Here is a 19,816-nt window from a genome sequence, read left to right as displayed (position 1 = left end):
CAAATAGCCCTTACACAGTCTGGAGGTGTGTTTGGGGTTATTGTCGTATTGAAAATAAATGTTGGTCCAACTAAACGCAAACCGGATGGGATGGCATGTCGCTGCAGGATGCTGTTGTAGCCATGCTGTATAAATCCCCAACAGTGTCACTAGCAAAGCACCCCCACACCATCACACGTCCTCATCCATTCTTCACGGTGGGAACCATGCGTGTAGAGAGTATCCGTTCACCTTTTCTGCGTCCCACAAAGGCAGCTGGAACCAAAGATCTCAAATTTGGACTCATCAGACCAAAGCACAGGTCTTCCATCAGGTTTTCATCACATGTCCATTCCTCATGTTTCTTGGTCCAAACAAACTCTTCTGCTTGTTGCTTTTCCTTAGTCGTGGTTTATTAGCAGCTGTTTGAACATAAAGGCCTGATTTGCACCAGTCTCCTCATTCAAAGTTTTAGCAATTTTCCAGACTGACTGACCTTCATTTCCTAAAGTAATGATGGACTGTTGTTTCTCTTTACTTAGCTGATTGGTTTTTGCCATAATATGAAATCTAACATTCGTCAAAAAGGGCTGTTAGCTGTGCACCAACCTGACTTCTGCACAACACAACTGATGCTCCCAACCCCATTAAGAAGGCAAGAAATAAGCTCTGACAAGGCACACCTGTGAAGTGAAACCATTTCAGGTGACTACATCATGAAGCTTACTGACAGAAGGCCAAGGGTTTGCAGCGCTGTCAACAAAGCAAAGGGTGGCTACTTTCAGGAATCTAAAACATAGGACATATTGAGAGTTATTTAGCATTTTTTTCTTTGCATATATCGTTCTTCTTATACTTGATGTCTTCAGTATGTATCTACAATGTAGAAAGTAGTAAAAATAAAGAAAAACCATTAAATTAGAAGGTTTTGACTGGTAGTGTATCTCACAGTGGAACATTTTCTCACTATTTGCTTTAACCTTTTAAATACTTTTACACTTCGGACTGCTTTTTACATTTTTTTTTTCCTCAACCAAAATGGAAAGACAAATCTTTTTTGTGGGCTGGCCAAATAAATTCCTCAAATGAGAAATACCACTGCCTTTTCCATTGGACCCTGCACCGTGTGTGAGACTTCACTTTTTACTTTCAAGCTCATCAGTTGATAAGGTGTGGGAGGGAAAGAGAGGTTTTTAATCTATCTCTGGCTCTGACCTTAATAACACAGGGCCACTCTTGGGCTGCCAGTTCATTCCAGAGTGAGCTGGAGTGTATAATGTTGCATGATTAATACTTTTGCAGTTGCAGTATAGAAACTGGGAAGCATGAAAATAAGCAAAACACTGTAGAGGGCGATAATAAAAACCTTCAGTCACAGGTTTCCCGATCCTTAGGCACAGAACACAACAAGACACGATTTTATTAAGTTGGTCTTCAGACACTGAAACCATGTGTGAATGTGTTTCATTATGCAGTTGAAATGGGGACAGGCTGCCTTACTGAGACGAGTGTGCTGATTGATGATGATCCAGTTTATGACTAATGACTTTTTAATTTTTAAAAAATGGCCTGGATTTGGAAAAATAAGGAGAAATTCCCAGGAGATTGTTTCTAAAAATTCTCTATACTACAAGTGAGCGCTTCGATCACTGGCTAATGTAGCCATTCAGAAATAATGGTTACAAAACAAAAGATGCCTATGAACATACAGACATATTCATATTTCTTGACAGTGCTACTGTCTCCCTTTATTGGTGTTCTGGATTGACGTGCCATATCTTGATACATGTCAAGGGATGCTGATACACCAAATATCAGTATTTCAAAAAATACATTTAAATAGTTGAATGAATACTATGAACAAGAGGGCTCATCCCATGCACAGTCATCCTGAGATGACGTTAGTTGAACAGACTTGCATGAAACCGGCTCGACTCAAAGAGCATCCAACACTGGGCACACTTAGCTTCAACGAGTTATCAGTTAATTGCTGCATTATCAGAAACAGATTGCACATAATTCCCAACTTGACCTCATTAGTTGCAGACTGTGACAAACATTTATGGCAGGTTTTGGTTGCAGTATTGGTATACTTGCTAATGCCATTTTGTTGCAAAAAAAATAACCAAGTAAGATAACATTATGTTTATTTTATCGGATAAACAAAATTTTGACAGTCTAACTTTGAGGACATAATTTACAGCTTAAAAAGATGATAAATGTATGTTGTTGCAATACTCAGCATTTCGCCAAAATCGCAATAATAATTCATCGTGAGTGAAGACATTTTCTGATGAGCTGTTTCCAAACGCGAAACATTTTCCTCCTCGTCTCTAAACTCTCTTAGAAAAAGAGATTTTTAATCTGTGAGATGTATACTTGGACAGATAACGGATATAAATAAATAAATAAAACGCTTATGTACTACCTCTTGCATCATATTGCAGCTTTCAGTTTTCGGTCTTCAGCAGAAAAAAGAAAAAAGAATGCAACAACAAACACATCAGGCTGTTATACCTGGATAAATGCTATATTTTTCTGCATTTTCTGAAGTAGTTTGTTCTTCAGACCTGGCAGAACAAAAAAGCAGTAGGATGTTTACCAAGTCATGACAAGTACTAATGAGGCAGGATCTGGTAGACTTGCAGATAGTAAGATTCAGCCTAGACTCCAAATGAGAAAGCTACAAATTTATACTTTTTTTTAGGGGGAAAAATCCTCTTATCTTGTAAGTAATGGTTTAAACAAATTGCCATTGTCCAATAAAAAAAACTTAGGAAAACATTAGCTTGTCCATTCGTTGCAGTTCAAATCGAAGGGTTGGAGGGGGGGAAAATGCAAAATAGCATAGAAGTGGGATTTTAAAACTAAAAGTATATGCAAGATAATAGTATAAGTATAAGCAGCTGCCACAGAAAAGATGAATCATGTGAAACGACAGCGTTGTGTTTCTACTGGTGCTTCTCTGAAGAGTTGAACAGGCTCCCCTTATCCTACACCACAAGCTGTTGGATGTCTCCACCAGAGGTGGGACCAAGTCATTGTTTTGCAAGTCTCAAGTAAGTCTCAAGTCTTTATCCTCAAGTCTCAAGTCAAGTCTCAAGTAATGTCAGGCAAGTCAGAGTCGAGTCTCAAGTCACTGGTGTAAAAGTCCGAGTCAAGTCACAAGTCTGAAACTTTGAATTTCAAGTCCTTTCGAGTCTTTAAAAAAAAAAAACGAAAAAATAATGTTGCAGTTATGCTAAATGTAAATATTAGACCATGTAATTTTAAAATCTGTGTTTTTCTCAACACATGACAAAATAGTGAACTTAGAAAATATACACAAATTGTGAAATTGCACCTCTTTAAAATGCAGCTCAATTAAACCTAGCTCCAAGAATAATTTTCACCGACAGTTCTGAGATAAGCTGCATGTTATTCTTGGATGCGGTTGTAGGACCGGCTTTAAAATCGCATGACAAAAATATCATACATATTAAAAAAAACTGAATCACCAACTTAGCCTGGAAAACATTTGCTAGTTAGATGAAGTCAGCTATCTCATCTTAGCATATTTATATGCATATTTATAATCATACGGTTCTTGGAGTGAGTGCACACACTCATGAAGTTTAGTAACTTCCGGTCACTGCAACAAGCCCAGGTACAGTTTACCGACGGATGGGTACAGGACCTTGAAATGCACCGTGTAGAAAGTAAAGACCATCGTACGTATCATAAGTTTACCAGTCTCACAAATCGTCTTCATAAATACACATTCCTTAACCGTTTATTAATAGGACCTTTGAGCTCAACGGTAATTAATTAGCAGTGGAAATAATTTCTGGTAGCATCACAGAAATGTAGCAGTGACAACAATATTGTATGCTGTAATCGTACTGGGCAATTAGTGATACAAAAAACCTGTTTTATCCTGTGAATAAAAGTATATGTTTTTGTCAATGTACCATAATAACAGAAGCGAAACGCAATATTGTGTCAGGACAATTCACTATTTATGCACAATAAACAAAGGAGCATAGCGCGACCATTTCTGTTCAGCGCCAGACTTGCTTGTAACCTATATCACCAATTATGTTATGAAAATGACGTATTAAGTACTAAAAGACACTGACCTTCGTGTAAATGCTTGGAGCAGACTAACCTGTGAGCTGGAGTGTTCTGGGACGTTATATTTGATCTTTGAATGGCTGCAATCCAGGCCATCCGTCGCGTCTTTGTTACTTTGGAAACATGGCTCGAACAATTTCTCTTCAACGACGTAATCCGATAACAACCGATCTCTTTACCCGTCGGCTTCCCGTGGCTGTCATGCGACCGGCTATTGCAGTTAATAATACAACGGCTTCTTGACATTTTTGTGTTTCTTTTTATCGCTGTGTGACTGATTTCAATTGAAAGCCTGCGTGCGCTAGTACCGCTTGCCACGAGTTCCCAGAATCCTTTGCGGTTCTACCCGTGAATGACGTCACATTTTCAATCTCTATATAATATGCATGTTAAATTTTATATTTGGGGTAAAATATCAAGTCTTTTCAAGTAAACCGGTTCAAGTCCAATTCAAGTCCCAAGTCATTGGTGTAAAAGTCCAAGTCAAGTCACAAGTCTTACAACATTTTTTCAAGTCAAGTCTAAAGTCATAAAATTAATGACTCGAGTCTGACTCGAGTCCAAGTCATGTGACTCGAGTCCACACCTCTGGTCTCCACACTCCGAGATGTAGTAATTCACAGTGGGTACTAACTGAAAAGAGAAGTAATCACCAGCAGCACTGACTAGAGGTAAAGGCGTGTGTCACGGCACGTTTTGTGGAGGAATCTTTGGTGCAGTGTGGGTGGGAACACGGTTTATTAACTTAAACATACCCTTTGTTGCACAGTTTATCACGGTGTTAGATGCTTTGTGTTCAGTTTGGCTTAAACACAAAACGTTTTCATTTTTTCCGTTATGAAATTGGTATTTCAAGTTCTTATGAAGGTGTCCATGAACAGATTAATTCCAGCAACACTTGAAGTGTGGAACAAGAACATGGATAATTTAACAGAATTTCCTGCTCCCTACTCTGAACTACATAGTACAACATAAAGCCTAATAATAATAATAATAATAGTATCTTTGGTGCTAATAGCCACCTTCTAGCATCCTGCAGTGCCCTTTCATAGGGATATTGATGAATACAGGTCACAGGAGTGTTCATTTTGGCTGCTATTTCCTCTCTGCAGCAAATTACTGAGGAGCTTTACTTCTGATTGTAGAGTGCATCAGCCACTGGGTCAGTGCAAGCCCATCCACCCCCTTCCCCCCAATCCTTTGCATGTATCTCCCAAGATACTGCAAGCGGTAGCTGTCAGAATCAATCACTGAATTTTGTAGCCTAATGTCCAATTAGTATTCCAAGGTCCTTTAAATAAGCAGTTTGTCAACATTGTCAAGCTCCCCGCACTGCAGCGCTTGTCCTTGGCATATGAGCCAATCAGAATTTGATGAAGCGTCCAATCAACACATATCAGAGGGAGTCAGCCAACGTTTAAGTGTCCATGTCCCGGTGCGTATTAATTTGATTTATAATCCTCGGTGCGTGAACGGAGTGCGTCATGGAAAGCCACGAAGCCAAGAACACAATGAAACTTCTGGCCCTTGTCTTTATTAGCTTGGCTGCATGCCTGCTCCAAGGAGAGAGAAAGTTGGAAGAGGATTTGGATGCTCATGGTGGCATAAAGAGGCAGGCTGTTGGACAGAGAGGGAAACTGGTGTAGCTTTGTGGCCGTAAAATGACAGGTCTATATTTTATGGGCCAGAGATGCACTTTGTCATTTTTGTAAATTTTGTAGCTTGTAGTTGGGGAAACCCCAACTTTCAATTGGTATTGGGAAGAGCTCTACATCTTAGTCACTTTGTCAAAACCGAGATCATCATTAACCAGAAATGATGATGAGGTAACAGTCATGTAGACAGACTGCAACAGAGGGCAAGAAATCAGCAGATATCCATATAAATGAGACTGTGATATACAATACACGGCCACATGAACAGGAAATGTGCCTTCTTCTTTTTTCTGTTGTCGATGCCACATGTGTAAGAGTTGCGAAGGGGAGGAGGTGTTTTGAAATGGATAGAGAGCAGCACTAATTCAGTAAAAGCTGGCACTCTTTCCTCCCTTGGCTGTGTCATCTTCTCTGTTTGCCCTGGAGCGCCTCTTCACAGCATCAGCCTCCATGTCAGGGCTCATCTCCCAATCTCTTGCTCTTTTTATCCTCCTTCCCTCCCCGAGTCTCCTCTTTTCCAGCCTCTTTTCAAAGCTCATATGAAAAGTAGAGTCTTATTCTTCTCTGTTCAGTGGACCGATGTCTGTATGATTGGTTGAAAGGAAGTAATGCAATATAATGATATATATAGAGAGAAGACGAGGCTTTGCCATTGGGCCTGTGTGTAGAAAAACACTATGAGCATGAGGGTGGGAATGGATGTTTGTGTCTGTGTGTGCCTGTATGTCTGTGTCTATATGTCAGGTTGGGTATCAGACGCCACCTCTCTGGGGACACCTCAGGCCCTCCAAGGTTTGGAGGCCTATCTCCACCCACCACCACTTCCCCTGCCGGTGGCGGACTCCCTCAGGTGTCGGTGTGTTGGTGGTTCTTTGTGTCTGGGGGTGGGCGTCCGGGTACACACCGGCTCACTCCTTGGCGGCCGCTTGTCGGGGCCTGGGGCTCGCTCGGGCCCCTTTGGAGATGGGGTGCTCGGTCACTCAGGCACAGCTGGGGGCCGGCGGAGCTCACGGGCGCGTCACTGCAACTCCCCCTGACTTCTGCTCCGCGGCTGCTGGGCGAGCCCTCATCTGGGACTCTCCTCAGCTCTTACTGGAACAGTGGCGCGGCTGCCCCTCTGTTGGTCTTCCATGGTCTCTTGTGTTCTGGGGGCCTCTGGATGTCTGGAGTTTTGATCTCCTCCATACCCGCTTCACACCCTGGAGGACGGGGCTGTGGCCCCCCCACACTCCCTAGCAGATCATTACATGGAGAAACCTTTGGAATGCAAGCATGCTGATCCACACAGGTATGCACACATGGGTATTCACAGACGCGGACTAAAGCTTTCTTGGCTGCTGCCTCAAAGCACACTGTGCGCTGTCTATCTTGCGTGCTGCACAATATCGTTTATTATTTAGTAAATATTGATATCTATGACTAGCTAGTTTATTGTGATGGTGCTTTGTTTTCTCTATTATTATGTTGCTCTTTGTTGTTTGCTGTCTCCTCTGTTTGTTTTTTTTGTTTTTTTTTGTTTTTTTTCTCCATACAGGTGACCCAGGAGTTCTTTTTTTTTTTTTCTCTCTCTTCCCCCCCCTTCTCACCGTCTCTTCTCCCCTTTGGTTTTCTTTCTTTCTCTCCCCCTCTTTCTCTCATTCATTCCCCCTGTCCTATTTATTAAAAAAAAAAAAAAAAAAAAAATGACAAAGGATGAACTGAAGCTCTGCCATCACGTAATGTCGCATACTGCTGTTTCTGATGTCATTTAAAAAAAAAAAAAGAAAAAGAAAAAAAAGAAAAGAAAAACACTATTGTTTTGCATTGAATTGATTGGTGGATTTCACGTTCCTATGACAACTAACCCAGGCTACAACAGCTGCTGTAAATAAACCAATGTAATGCTCAAATGAAAATTATATCAGTGCAACTTGAAATCATACCACCATGATGACTGTATGATTGTGTCCCTTTTGTTTTTTGTGACAGTGATGTCACACGTGTCAAAGGACTTTGCTTCTTCTAACATACTGTTTTTTTTGTTTGTTTGTTTTTTTTAGATGATGAAACATGCCTGGGACAGCTACAGACAGTACGGCTGGGGTCACAACGAGCTAAAGCCCATCGCCAAGAAAGGACATTCCACAAATATCTTTGGTAAGCCAGATACTGCCGCCTTTACCCATCGGCAGTTTGCTCACACAGTCATAAGTCGCACTTGGATGCATGCGTGATGTGCACACACACACACCATCTTCCTAACACTCAGACAAACACACACGGCTCCTTCTCTTGTGGACAAGGTCATGCGATAGTGCCTCCAGCAGGATGCATATCACATTAGGGGAAAAAAATGTTTGCAAACACGAGCATAGGATCGCTGAGAGGATGCACGTGACGAACAGGAGAAATCTAAATGTATTTGAGATACTGCAGATATTTAACAAGTCTTTATTTAGTGCATAGATCTGCACTTTGTTAGTGAGCAATAAACACTCAAATAATCTCACTGTTGGGCTAACACTCCAATGTGTCAGCCTTATCACAGTAAAGTTGTAGTGTTAGGTTTAAAGTTAGACAGTGTAGCTGATAATGCTTGGTGAGAAATTCTTTTTTGTACAAGGAGAGACAATCGGGATTTGTTTATTGGTATGCACCTCTTTATCTGCCATCTATGATGATCACAATGATCCAGCCACTACACTCGTTGTAGTTGAACATTTTGTACATTTTCAAAACATTAACAACATTACCTGCTGTTCAAATTAAATATGTTTTACAGAAACGATTCATATAAAATGTTAAAATGACTGAATTATAGCTTAAACTATCTATCTCTATCTATATATCTATATGTTTGGAAGTCTGTGAAGTCTTTCTTTTTTGGTCTCTGCCAGCACTTGTACAAAACTATCTGGCTCTTCAGCAGCTGATGCTCCACTCTGCCTGTCTGCTGCTTGCTGTGTAGTCTGAAGTGTACAGAGGCTTTTTAGAACTTATTGACTGAGAAGGACCGCCCACTAAGAACTGCGCCAATTAACCAAAACACTAAAGTTGCAGGCTAGACAGGCTATGCAGGGGGCTAAAACTCACTGCAAAGCTCCTTTGGGCAAATGGGAGCTGATAAATTTTGGCTGTGAATAGTCTGCAAGTTCATAACTATGCAAACTTTAAGTGCTCGTATTATGCTCAGTTGCAGATTTATCATTTTATTTTGGGATATGTTTGGATGCTTGTTCAGAATTTTTTTTTTTTTTTTACTTCTGTTATCTGTTGCAATAGCTCTTCATATCCTGTACCAGAAATGCTCAGTTTTAGCTTCTGTCTCTTAAAAACCTCCTCCCTAAAAGCACAGATTGCTTTGATTGGCCGGGTTGCCTGGCTAATTTGACCTGTTGGTTATACACTGTAAATCTATTAGTACGAGTGCAGCCCAGCTAACTGAGTCCTCAGTTCCCCGAGAGCTCAGAGAGCACAAAGGTTCTTGAGTTCATTCTTGTAACAAATACAATATTTATACCTGGCTTAGCTCGTGCCTGAGGCATTTTAAAAAACAGAAGCTGCTGAAGTGAAGAAATAATAGTAGTTTTAAATAACCAGTGCCCAGTTAAGATGGAATTTTTGTCAGCAAGGTTGTCCAAATTTCTGATATAGAAAATGTTACTGGTATCTTTATGAACCAAAAGTTCTGAAAATAGTTCTCTTAATTGATAAATGGGCAAAATGATTGCGCTAGCAAAGCTGTTTTTCATACGTGCTCATGTTTGATGTTGCTGTAAGGCATTTGTACATTTGTGAATCCTTTGGAGCTATGAAGATCTCTCATTTTATTACGTATAAAAATGGTCAGATCTTCATGTGAGTCAGATCATGGTGGATCCCGGAAAAGTAGTTTGTGTACTATGGGTGCCCCTGAGCTTTTTTGATGCAGTGTGTAATTCAGTGTTCTCTTCAGTGCTGAAAGCCAACCAAGCTCAGAGTCAGCAAATCAAACCCAAGCCTCTGCCATGCTTTAGAAATGAAATATGCTTCTGTTGCAGCCAGAATGTTAGAAATATACGTGTAGCATTTTCAGGCTTCTTGCATCTCTACAGTTTTGCTTTGGCCACTTCAAACTGCCTGTGTGCTATTAGTTCAGATGGTGCATATCCACAGTTGTCTTAGGTGGTCACATTCTGTCAGTAATCAATAGAGAAATCCAGGTTATTTCAAAGCGTTCCCAAGCTTTTTCTTGTACCTCCTTGTGTTATTAGTCAATTGCATGTCTTCATCTGTGGTCTATGGCTTTCAGAGTTGATGAAGTAGGCACACAGCTATCCAGAGCTATCCAGCCCTCTGTCACAGCTTTGTAAAGAAGACGCAATTAGCACATAACCTGCTAAACAATAGCTGGATGGAATGACTGTGTAGGCTGCAGCCTTTGCCTTTGTGTCGTGTTTGATTCATTTGAATTACGAAAGTAAATGGTGAAAAGATGAGGAGAGCTATGGTTAATATCGATAGATGTGTTAGTAATAATCACTGCCAATAATGATTTAACTCTTTGTGCTTGTTTATCTGTTTGAGTTGCCAGCTTGACTTGTGTGTTTATGCTAATGTTGCTGGATGTGTGTGTTTATGTGCGTGTGTGTGTGTGGTGTGAGGGTGCATGCTTATGAGGCGTTTGTGTCAAATTGGAACGTTCCGTCTGGCAAATTGGCCGGAGGCGCCTCTGTTATTTTATGAGCTGCTGCTAAATGGTAGATAGATGCTGCTTGTGTGTGTGTGCGCACTTCCATTTGTTAGTATTCATGTGTGTCTGACTGTTCATCTGCAGCATGTCCTTTTGTGTTATCATTGTGTCTGTCTGGGTGGTTTTCCCCTGCCGCCTTCTAATAGCTGACTCTGGATAGATGCTGTTATTATTCACTGGGTGGCCAATAAAATACAAGCAAGACACAAGGCAAAATCAAGCATTGCGCTCCTCACAAAACACACTTCCATTATTGATGAGGCGTATCCTGTCTTCTTACAGGCGGTATTGATTGTGTTTTGGTGTGATTTGGAGAGAGTGCAGAATGCAGAAAGAAAAAGCAGTATTTGAGAGATGCAGTGGACCTCCTGCTGTGTTAGCTATTACTGACATTGACTGCTTTTAACACGGGGGACTCAGACATCCAAAAGTCTGGCTGACTGGATGAAAATAGTGCGAGTTATGGATTTAAACCACGTTCATATTTTGCTAGACCCTGATGCACTGCACGTTGGGATAAAAAGTATCCCTTTGCATTTCTTTAAACTTGAATTCTGAACCTGACTTCTTGACTGGAGGGCAATGTGGAAAGATTTCTCATCTCCGACCAAGCGAGCGCGGCATCGTCCCGTTTCAGGCTAGAACTGAGAAGCGTTCTGTTCCCGACAAAAGCATTACATACATAACAGTTTGTATACAGCTAGCTTCTATTTAACATGCCCTCCATGCAGCTGTTAAAAAAGAAAATGCGTAAAGCTCTTTGTGCTCACTGCATGCCTTCCAGCTCAGCCTTAATCTGTCCTGAGAGAAGAGGGCTGGCCAGAATGGTAACAAGTGGACCAGGGCTCCCATTGTGCCTCAGATAACCTTGTCTCCTCTGCCTCGCGCTGATGCCGATGCATTTATTTTTCCACCCTATTCTGTTGAGATGAGCTGAGTTGATTTTTGACTTCAGATCCAAACACATCCTTTGTCTACACAGTTCAAGCCACTATAACTCATGACCTTTCTGTAAGACAAAAGTAGCAAATACACTGGATTTTTTTAAAACTAGTATATGCCTGTGCCTAATACTACTAAAACAGAACAAAACAGAATTAGAAATGATGATGCGGTAACAGTCATGTAGACAATTAATTTTTTTTCCGTCCTCGTGCTTTGCGTTTGCAGTGCGATCTTTTTCATTCGTTTTGACTCCAGTCTTGGCAGACGATGGAGGCGATACTGCCCCCATAGCTTCCTGTAGTGTATTGCAGTTACAACCATGCATTTACGTGGTATTAGTATACGACACATTGACAATGTAAATGTCGACTATTTGTTGTAGTCGACGTAATCGATGATGCCAGCGAATCGTTGTAGCCCTACTTGCAGTAGAAATTGAGGAGTGTTGTTTCTTAGGGTTGCTACTTTCTATAGATTTAATTTGTGGCTTTTTGAAGTAATTTCAGCGGCTTTAGTCTCGTTTCGCGACACGCGAGGGAGTTCAGTGGTGAGTCTGAGGCCTGCCATCCATACTCTGTCTAGTGGCTGTTATTGCTTTATTGGTTTTGCAGTCCAGCGATTTTCATCTAAACCTGCAAGTGGAGATTTGCTCATATCTCATCCCCATGGCTTTTCCCCAGCGGCAGTTTGACACACTCACAGTAAATGATATTACAGACAGCCTCAGGCATGTTGTTGCTAGAGGCCTGTTAGGTTGGAGGCGATGGGGATGATGCAAAGCGGGGATGAGGCTTGGACACCTGGATCCACTGTCAGCTCAGTACTGGAGAGAGCTGCCTCATTATTCATAGCATGCTTTTTCCATTACAAGATTACTTTGGTTGTTTGCCCACAGAGATGATCTGTCACTTTAAACTCAGTTTTCAACAACACATTCTCGGTTGTAATCTCAAAAGCATTTGATGCTGTTTCTTTGTTTTGCTGCTTTTCTTAATGGCATTAAAGCTCATAAATTACTGCATTCAAGTAAAGCAAAAAGAATTATTACAGGATTTTCAGTATACGAGTCATTTGGGGGTGGGGGGTTTAGAAGACTATCTACAGGCCCTCTGTGTACCAGTAGGTTCTCTTTGGCTTCAGTCACTTTCAGAGTCCTGTAAAAATACCAGATCAAACCCTACTTTGATTTCAAGCTTTGCTAATCAGTAGACTCAGCCATGTAATCTTCTGTAGAGCTACTGGATTTTCATTCCTTCTCACATTATCTCTGCTGGGTTTGTGTGGATGATGTAATGACCACTTTCACTCAGTGTCATGTAACTTTACTTGACCCTGTTGCTTACATGCCTTTATGTGATGGCTTCATGATCAGTAAGCAAAATAACATGTTTATGTGCAGATATTAAATAAGTAATATCTAGTGCCATAAACTAAGTTCTTGTACCAAAGTGTGCCTTGACTGTTTGGCTATGAGGTCAGTTCCTTGATCATTAATATGGAAATTGTCATGACCATTGATCAACCACCAATCAAAGTGCGTTGATCATTAATCAAAGATCATTGATCAGCGGCCATGAGTACTGTTTATAAGGTTGGGGAAGCCTGCAGTCAGCTGAACGTTTCTCCCACTATAAACACTACGTCCAAATGAACTGAATACACCTTTTGGGGTATTCGTGATATGTTAGAGTATTTGTGCATGTCCATAAAGTCTCTGTATACAAACAAAAGCAATGCGATGCATCTTGTGCTGCTCTGGGTGTATTGTCAGCATTGATCGCAAGATATTGAATAACCCACAGAGCCTACTTCTAGTACTTCCTTAGTTATCTTTTTATGGATGCAGCATGCTGTCAGCTGTAAGCTATTATCCAAAACTCCTCACTGTTGTTGCCTTTTTCATGAGGGTTGATTCCAGAAATCTTATGGCACTATTACCATGGTCTTAGTTTGGTGCTCGTAAGTGTAAAACGGTGTCAGCCAAACCCTTACTGTTCATAGGCGAGTCGCCGAACTTAGATCTGTTTTGCATACATAAATACCTTCCTAACATTTCACCTGACAGGGTGTCATTATCACTCACCTTCTACATTTTATTTGCAGACACATCTCTCGTGTACAGGTAAAACTGATGAGACACTATCAGTTTTACCTCCAAACAACCACAGTTTAGCTAGGTTACTTTGTTCACGGTCATGTGTGCTTCAAGTAGGAAAATTTACTTGACAGTGCCGAGAGTTTATAACACAAGCTTTTTAAAAAAAAAATTATTCTGTTTGTTTGTAAAAGGAAACTCTTACTCATCTCATATTTTGGAAATAATGGGAAACTAATATTCTGTTGGTTAATACTTAGTAACAGAAGTGATTTTCCATGTTGGATGAGAAGCCATGCATGTTTAACTGAAGGCATTTCACTCCCAAAGCTTGCACGTTGTATGCTTGGATGTGTTGATGACTGAGACAGTAAGAAAGAGTGGAGTGGGGTGAAAGGTTTGCCTGATGATTGCTTCCTAATGATGGCCCAAAGACTCGAGACTGCTTTCTGCAGCAGAATAGGAAGCAGAGGAAGAGCGTGAAGCAGAGATCAGGGATTGTGGAGGGGAAGACAGAGAGAAATCCAGCTGATGCTTCACTAAGCTCTATGCCTCTTAGTTACTGTTGCCATGCTTGTCTGCACATTTCAGGTTCACAGTGGTAACGGTGGCAAATTTGCTCACTGAAATTCTTAGTGTTTCTGGAATCACAGGTTCATGATGTCAGGCTGTAGTTAGAGCAGTAACCATCACTATATTCCACAGAGTCACCTGCCAAATGGACTTGATTTGCCGAGTTGGAAGTAAGTTATTAGTAAGTTATTGGATATATTGTAATCTGATAGCAGTGAAACATAACCATGAAAACAAATGGAAATTCTTACATTAGTGGTTAAGGTTAAATGCATTTTTTATGGCTTCTAAAAATGTATTATTAGTAATTGTAACCTCTTGACACCACTTCAGATCTGATCTGTACCTGCTAGAATTAATTGGTACTTCTATTTATGACTGAGCTTGTTACATAATTCCTACCCTGACAGGCTTTGGAACAGTTACAATGTGAAAAGAGAGTGAAGAGTAAGACCTGAATTCTGCTCCCAAACAAGGCATCAAATCTTCTTCAGAACATTAATGTGAGCCTCCCTTTCAGATTAAACTTTCAGCAGGGCTGCCAGTGCCGAGTTGGACAGCAGGAAACAGAAGGATTTGCCTGCTGCTGAGTCCAGCAGGAATGTGCATAAGCCTCTCAAACAGAGAAGAAAAAGGGGAAGGTTCTTAAACAAAACATCACCTTGTAGGTTTGTACCCACAGGCTTTGGCATTTTTATTGTCTGCCATCAATGTGAGCAGATGATGATCAAGGTTGTATAACTGCTGCTGAATAATTGGTTTGGGCTCATTGGAACCAGTCGGGTTGTTACTTTTTGTTAAAGGGATCTGATTCAGTACAGTGCAGGGAGGTTTGGTGGCAGTGCAAAGCTGTGAAAAAGTTGTACTCGGCGGCCCAGTTGTTTTGATGTGAATTTGTTTCAGATAAATTGGTTGTATAGTTCTGTCTCCCAGAAAATTTCATGTGCATACCATTTAGATTTTGTAGGAGTTGCTGACCTTTTATTTAACTAAAATACTTCAGGAAAGGTCACACTCCTCTTTCCTCCCCATTGCCCACACTTACACATCTTGGCCAACGTTCTCTTTTCATACAGATGACTTTCCTCAGCTTTGTTGGGGTTTTTTTGTTTTTTTTTGTCTGTCAGTGACAAAGACCCACATTTGACATTATGCTTTGTGTTTTAAACAAAGGAGACTTTGACTCACGAAACATAAATTGAGCTTTTGAAAGGCTAGATTGCAGTAACTTTGTACAAGAAAGGCTGCGATAATTGCCCTAGTAACCCGCTTAACGCCCATATATTCTCTTTTTACAGTTGAGCAGATGGATCATTTAGATGACCTTTTTAGTCATTAAGATTTAATAAAATGGAGTGATGAAAAATACGCTTTGCAGATGTTTTTCTGGTTCCATTGTCCTTGTGGGCGATTATTACCTCTTGACAAGAAGACATTTTTTTTTTAACTTGATTGCAGTGCTAAGGAACATTGTTCACATCTCACATCTCTTATTTTATTACCTTTTTAAATTATTTTTCACAAAGATTAGCACAGTCACCAAAAGAGCATAGACACCTATCTAAACTTTGTATAACTTGTCTGTTGGATATGGAAAATGTAGTGTAGATCAAATTTGCTGAATCTGTTTTCTTCTTTCTTCTGAGTTAATATTCAGTTCTGAGTCGTGTTCTTTTAGACAGACCTGTAGTGTTCTGTCCATGACAGGCCAGGCCAAATTACAGAAAATAATACCAGCAGTTTTATTACAACTTTGTATTCAAACTAGGCTCAAGGGTGGAAAAACAAACACTCACAGTAGCCATGTGGGGATATGTATGTGATATAGGGATTCACAGTAACCCTATAATCCTAGCTCCGCCCGTAGTGCAGGAGAGTTGCACATATTGTCATATAATCACATAATGGTGGCCTATCTAATTCGATTGTGTCATCATTAACTGAGCTGAAATCCTTTGACCATTCAACTCTTCATTTGCAAACACAAGCGACACTGTTGTCAAAGCTATTTGTTTAATTTTCTTTGCACATGGGGCAAGGGGATGCCAGCAAATACTTTTACACTCAGACCAGTGCCGACTGAGGCTCTTTGGCACCGAGCCTGGAAACGGGCATCCGGGCTGAGGTTTAGCCAGGGAGCTCATGTAGAGCTGAAAAGCCCAGACTGACCAGTAACACTCTGAGGCAGAAAACAGAACACAGCAGATGTTTAATTCTGCTGCCAAATAAGTTGGTAACCAGTTACTCATCGCCAGCCAGGCTAGTCTGAATTGTCTTGGGGAGTTTGATTTGGCTTCATTAATTGCCACTGGGTATATTACAGGACAGGCTGCAGGGCCACACAGGACCTGGGTCCATAGAAGAGGACAAACGGTCCAGAACTGTGCAGGACGCTTTAACTGTGCTTGCTAAATTTGTTGGAACAAAGGTTCACTTTAAAGCAAAAGGCATCATGGTAATCTTGACTTTGGTGACTCCAGCTCATTTTATTTCACGTCTCCCAAAATTGCACCACATATATGTTAGGAATTATTTTTTCTGCTGGTAACAGCTGCAGCATTTGTGAAGAAACGATGCCATTTATGATCGAGTTAGATAGTAGATTAAATCCCTGTGACACTAACTGAACTCGGCTACTTTGTTAAAGTCGAACTGGAGTATTTCCAGGTATCCTGAACACTCCAGAGAAAATACTGTTTCTTTAAATGGAGCAGGGTTGTCATGATACTTTCAAATTCAATACTGATACCCAGGAAAATGCTTGATTTTCAATATCATTTTTTAAACCACTGGAAAGATTTTGGCCCCATCCTGCAACAACAGACGTAGTGGCAACAAAAGGCATTTCCTGTAAATGTAAAATTGTTCATTTTACATAACTTTTTACAATAATTTCCAAATTATAAGTTAGATTTAAAACACTGGTATTTAAGATTAAGTTTAGAGGATTTATTCATTTTACAAATCAGAAAAGTTAAAGTTTCTGATTTTGTCTACGTCTGCCTACAACCTCTCACTGTTCACACTGATCCACCTCATTCTGCAGCTCTTCACATCTTCATCTCTGCTCTTCAGTCCTGAAACCGGCATAATCCTGCTGCTCTGCTCTTAATTTTACTCTTTATTTGCTCGGATTAGTTCTCCACACTCTAGACTCTCTATTCAGTTCACCCATAGTTCCCCCAGTGCTCTGTTTGCACAGCCTGCCTCGTTCTACATGTGGCTGCATTCGGCACTTCCACGGCTTAATATTTCATGACCTGCACTTCTCTAGCTGCAATGTTAATTAAAATAGATGGCTGATGTGTCCATCTATCTTAATGAGTTCCTGGAATAACAAGCACCTATAACACGTGTTATTTAGATTCAGCAGTGTGGAACACTAGACACATTTCCTGTTTGTTGTAGTAGTAGGAGTAGCTCTTCCTCAGAGTTTGCATTTAGAATTTTAAAAACTTTTTCCGACATTTAAATGTACCAGGCTTCGAGCAGCATGGTACGTTGTCAGCTTGTTCTGTTTGGATCAGCTCTTCTCTACTGAAGGGAGGAAGGGTCTCATAATTTGGCAAGAACCAGACCCTTATTTACTTTCTTGTAGGTCAGTAAACGCAGCATCATACAGAGATTTGTTAAAGGGAACGGCTCTTCTGGTAACACTTAAACCTCAGATTTCAGCTTCATCACACGTCCTCAAACACACTGCAACTTAAATGTGGGATCTCTGACTTCAGCTTTCGGAGGGCAGCCCTGGATGTTAGGGAGAAATAGTCTGTACAGGAGTAAGAAGAGTAGACTTGCAACTAGACCTGCATGTCCACAGAGTTGTGTAGAGGTCATGATAAGAAACACAAGGCACGACACGGACGCTTGAAACACAAATGCTTTGTATGTATCTCCACACATCACCTCTACACTTTCTTCCATTTTCATTCGATTCAGAGCCAAACCAAGCGAATTTATGCATGACACGCACAAACACACACACCTGAGCTCTCAATCATCTCCCACTCTCCCTGAGCCGACAGTTTACAAGACAGGGAGAATGGAGACTGAATAATGGCATCACGTTTTCGTGCCTCGTGTGAATTCATGCCTCTGAAACCTGTCGTCTAATGAAACCGGCACGGAGCCTGGGACTGAGAGTGTGAGTGTTCGAGAGAGGGAGAGAGAGATAATGGAGGGGGAGAGGGAGAGAGAGGTGTGTGAAATTGTGATAGATGGAGAGAGCATGTTGAAGAGTGGGGGGTGGAGTTCAGTTGAAGTAGTGAGAAGCTGTGTGGTGTATCAAAGGGAAGGGAGAGTACATGAATCTATGTTAAAAGAGCAGGAGACCTGATGAGAGTGTGTGTTGGTTTGCAGCTGGCGAGGTCTGTGTGCACGAGGCAGTGGCAATAATTCCCTGAATAAATAAACGTCATCCCGGCCAATTTGTCTCTGATAAGCAGCGCCTGGCAACCCTAAAATCAACTCCTGGAAGCACCAATTCAACTTCATGTGATGCCTTTGGTGTTGTTTATATCAAGGCTGCAGAGCAGTCAGGTCGTGAAAACCCATGGCAACAGGACATGACAGAGATGATACAGGAAGATGCATGGTGACCGTTCGTAGGGAAAGATGTTGAGTCAAATTAACAAAAAATAAATTTTTTAATGAGATGTATATGTAAAAAAGCGTGAATGGATTGTTCGCGAATCTGGGTTCTGAATGGAGCGATCAAGGAAAGATTAGGGAGAACGCAGCAAGACAGTGATGAATGAGCACAAGCAGATGGTTCGGTATACGAGGGAGGGGCAGACGAAAAGATGGAGGCTGAGCTGGAGAGAGAAACTTTCCAGGTGTGATAACAAGGTTATTTCCAAAGATGAGAGCGAGCAGAATTTCTCAAGGTTAGAGAAACGCACCCAGAAGAGTCCGGCGGATACACATAAGTAATCTGCACATTTAAATTTTCTTTTGCTTTGAATTTGGAGTTGGGATTAGAAGATGGAGGGTGATTCATTTGATGAGCTTGTTGCTAGATTGGATTGGCCAAAGAAATGCTCCGCTGTCATTGGTTTTCATGTTGGCGGACGAGGTGAAAAACCCAGAGAACACCTTCACTACGTGAGAAGTTGGAGTTTTTAAAAATGAACAAAGAAAAAAGCCTTTCGCTAAGATCTTCTGCTCTACATACAGAAGGGCAATTTGTCCCCAATCAGTTAATCCAGTCCAATCCTTTTTGTTTATATGTTACCAATTCACAGCAACAGTCACCTCAAGGTGCTTTATATTGTAAGGTAAAGACTCTACAGTATTTCCAGTTCTTTGAAGTATCACTTGCAGGTTTTGTCATGAACATAAGGATTGAATAATCACTTACAGAGGATTTTAAGGGCTATTTTATTTCTATTTGGATCAATACCCAAATTGTTATCTTCAAATCCAAGACATTTTAACACAACATACGTTGTCTGGGATGTCTTCTGTTCAAGATGTTTGATAAACACCAAAACTCCTTTTGGTATTAAAATCCTCTTTTCTGGACCATAGACAAGAGGTTTGATACCCTTTTGTTGTTTTAGAAGAAAACAGGTCCGTATATAAAATGTTAGTGTCACATTTCATTTGCTTCACAACACAACAGTGTTAATGATTGACAGAGCAGAGGTGTCATTGTTGTGAACACATAGGAAGCACTGCATTTAGGAGCTATTGCACAAGACCTTTAGAGGAGTATTCTGAGACGGTATCTTTGACAGGCCTCTG

At 40.9% G+C, this 19,816-nt stretch overlaps 1 protein-coding gene across 1 annotated transcript in view; it reads left to right on the top strand.

Annotated features, from left to right (window-relative positions):
* man1a2 (mannosidase, alpha, class 1A, member 2) overlaps positions 1–19,816 on the top strand; it is a 171,316-nt gene that overhangs the window by 70,515 nt on the left and 80,985 nt on the right. Inside the window, exon 4 of the mRNA XM_085385201.1 lies at positions 7,787–7,883. Coding sequence (XP_085241327.1) covers positions 7,787–7,883 — 97 coding nt within the window. The remainder of the gene's footprint in view (positions 1–7,786; positions 7,884–19,816) is intronic.

This window comes from Rhamphochromis longiceps, linkage group LG16 (genome assembly GCF_057381845.1).
Source record: "Rhamphochromis longiceps isolate RC_006_pf linkage group LG16, R_longiceps_female_GT1.1, whole genome shotgun sequence".
In the NCBI taxonomy this organism is placed as follows: Eukaryota; Metazoa; Chordata; class Actinopteri; order Cichliformes; family Cichlidae; genus Rhamphochromis; species Rhamphochromis longiceps.
Note: the sequence above shows the minus strand (reverse complement) of the source record. Positions and strands in the feature narration are given on the sequence as shown.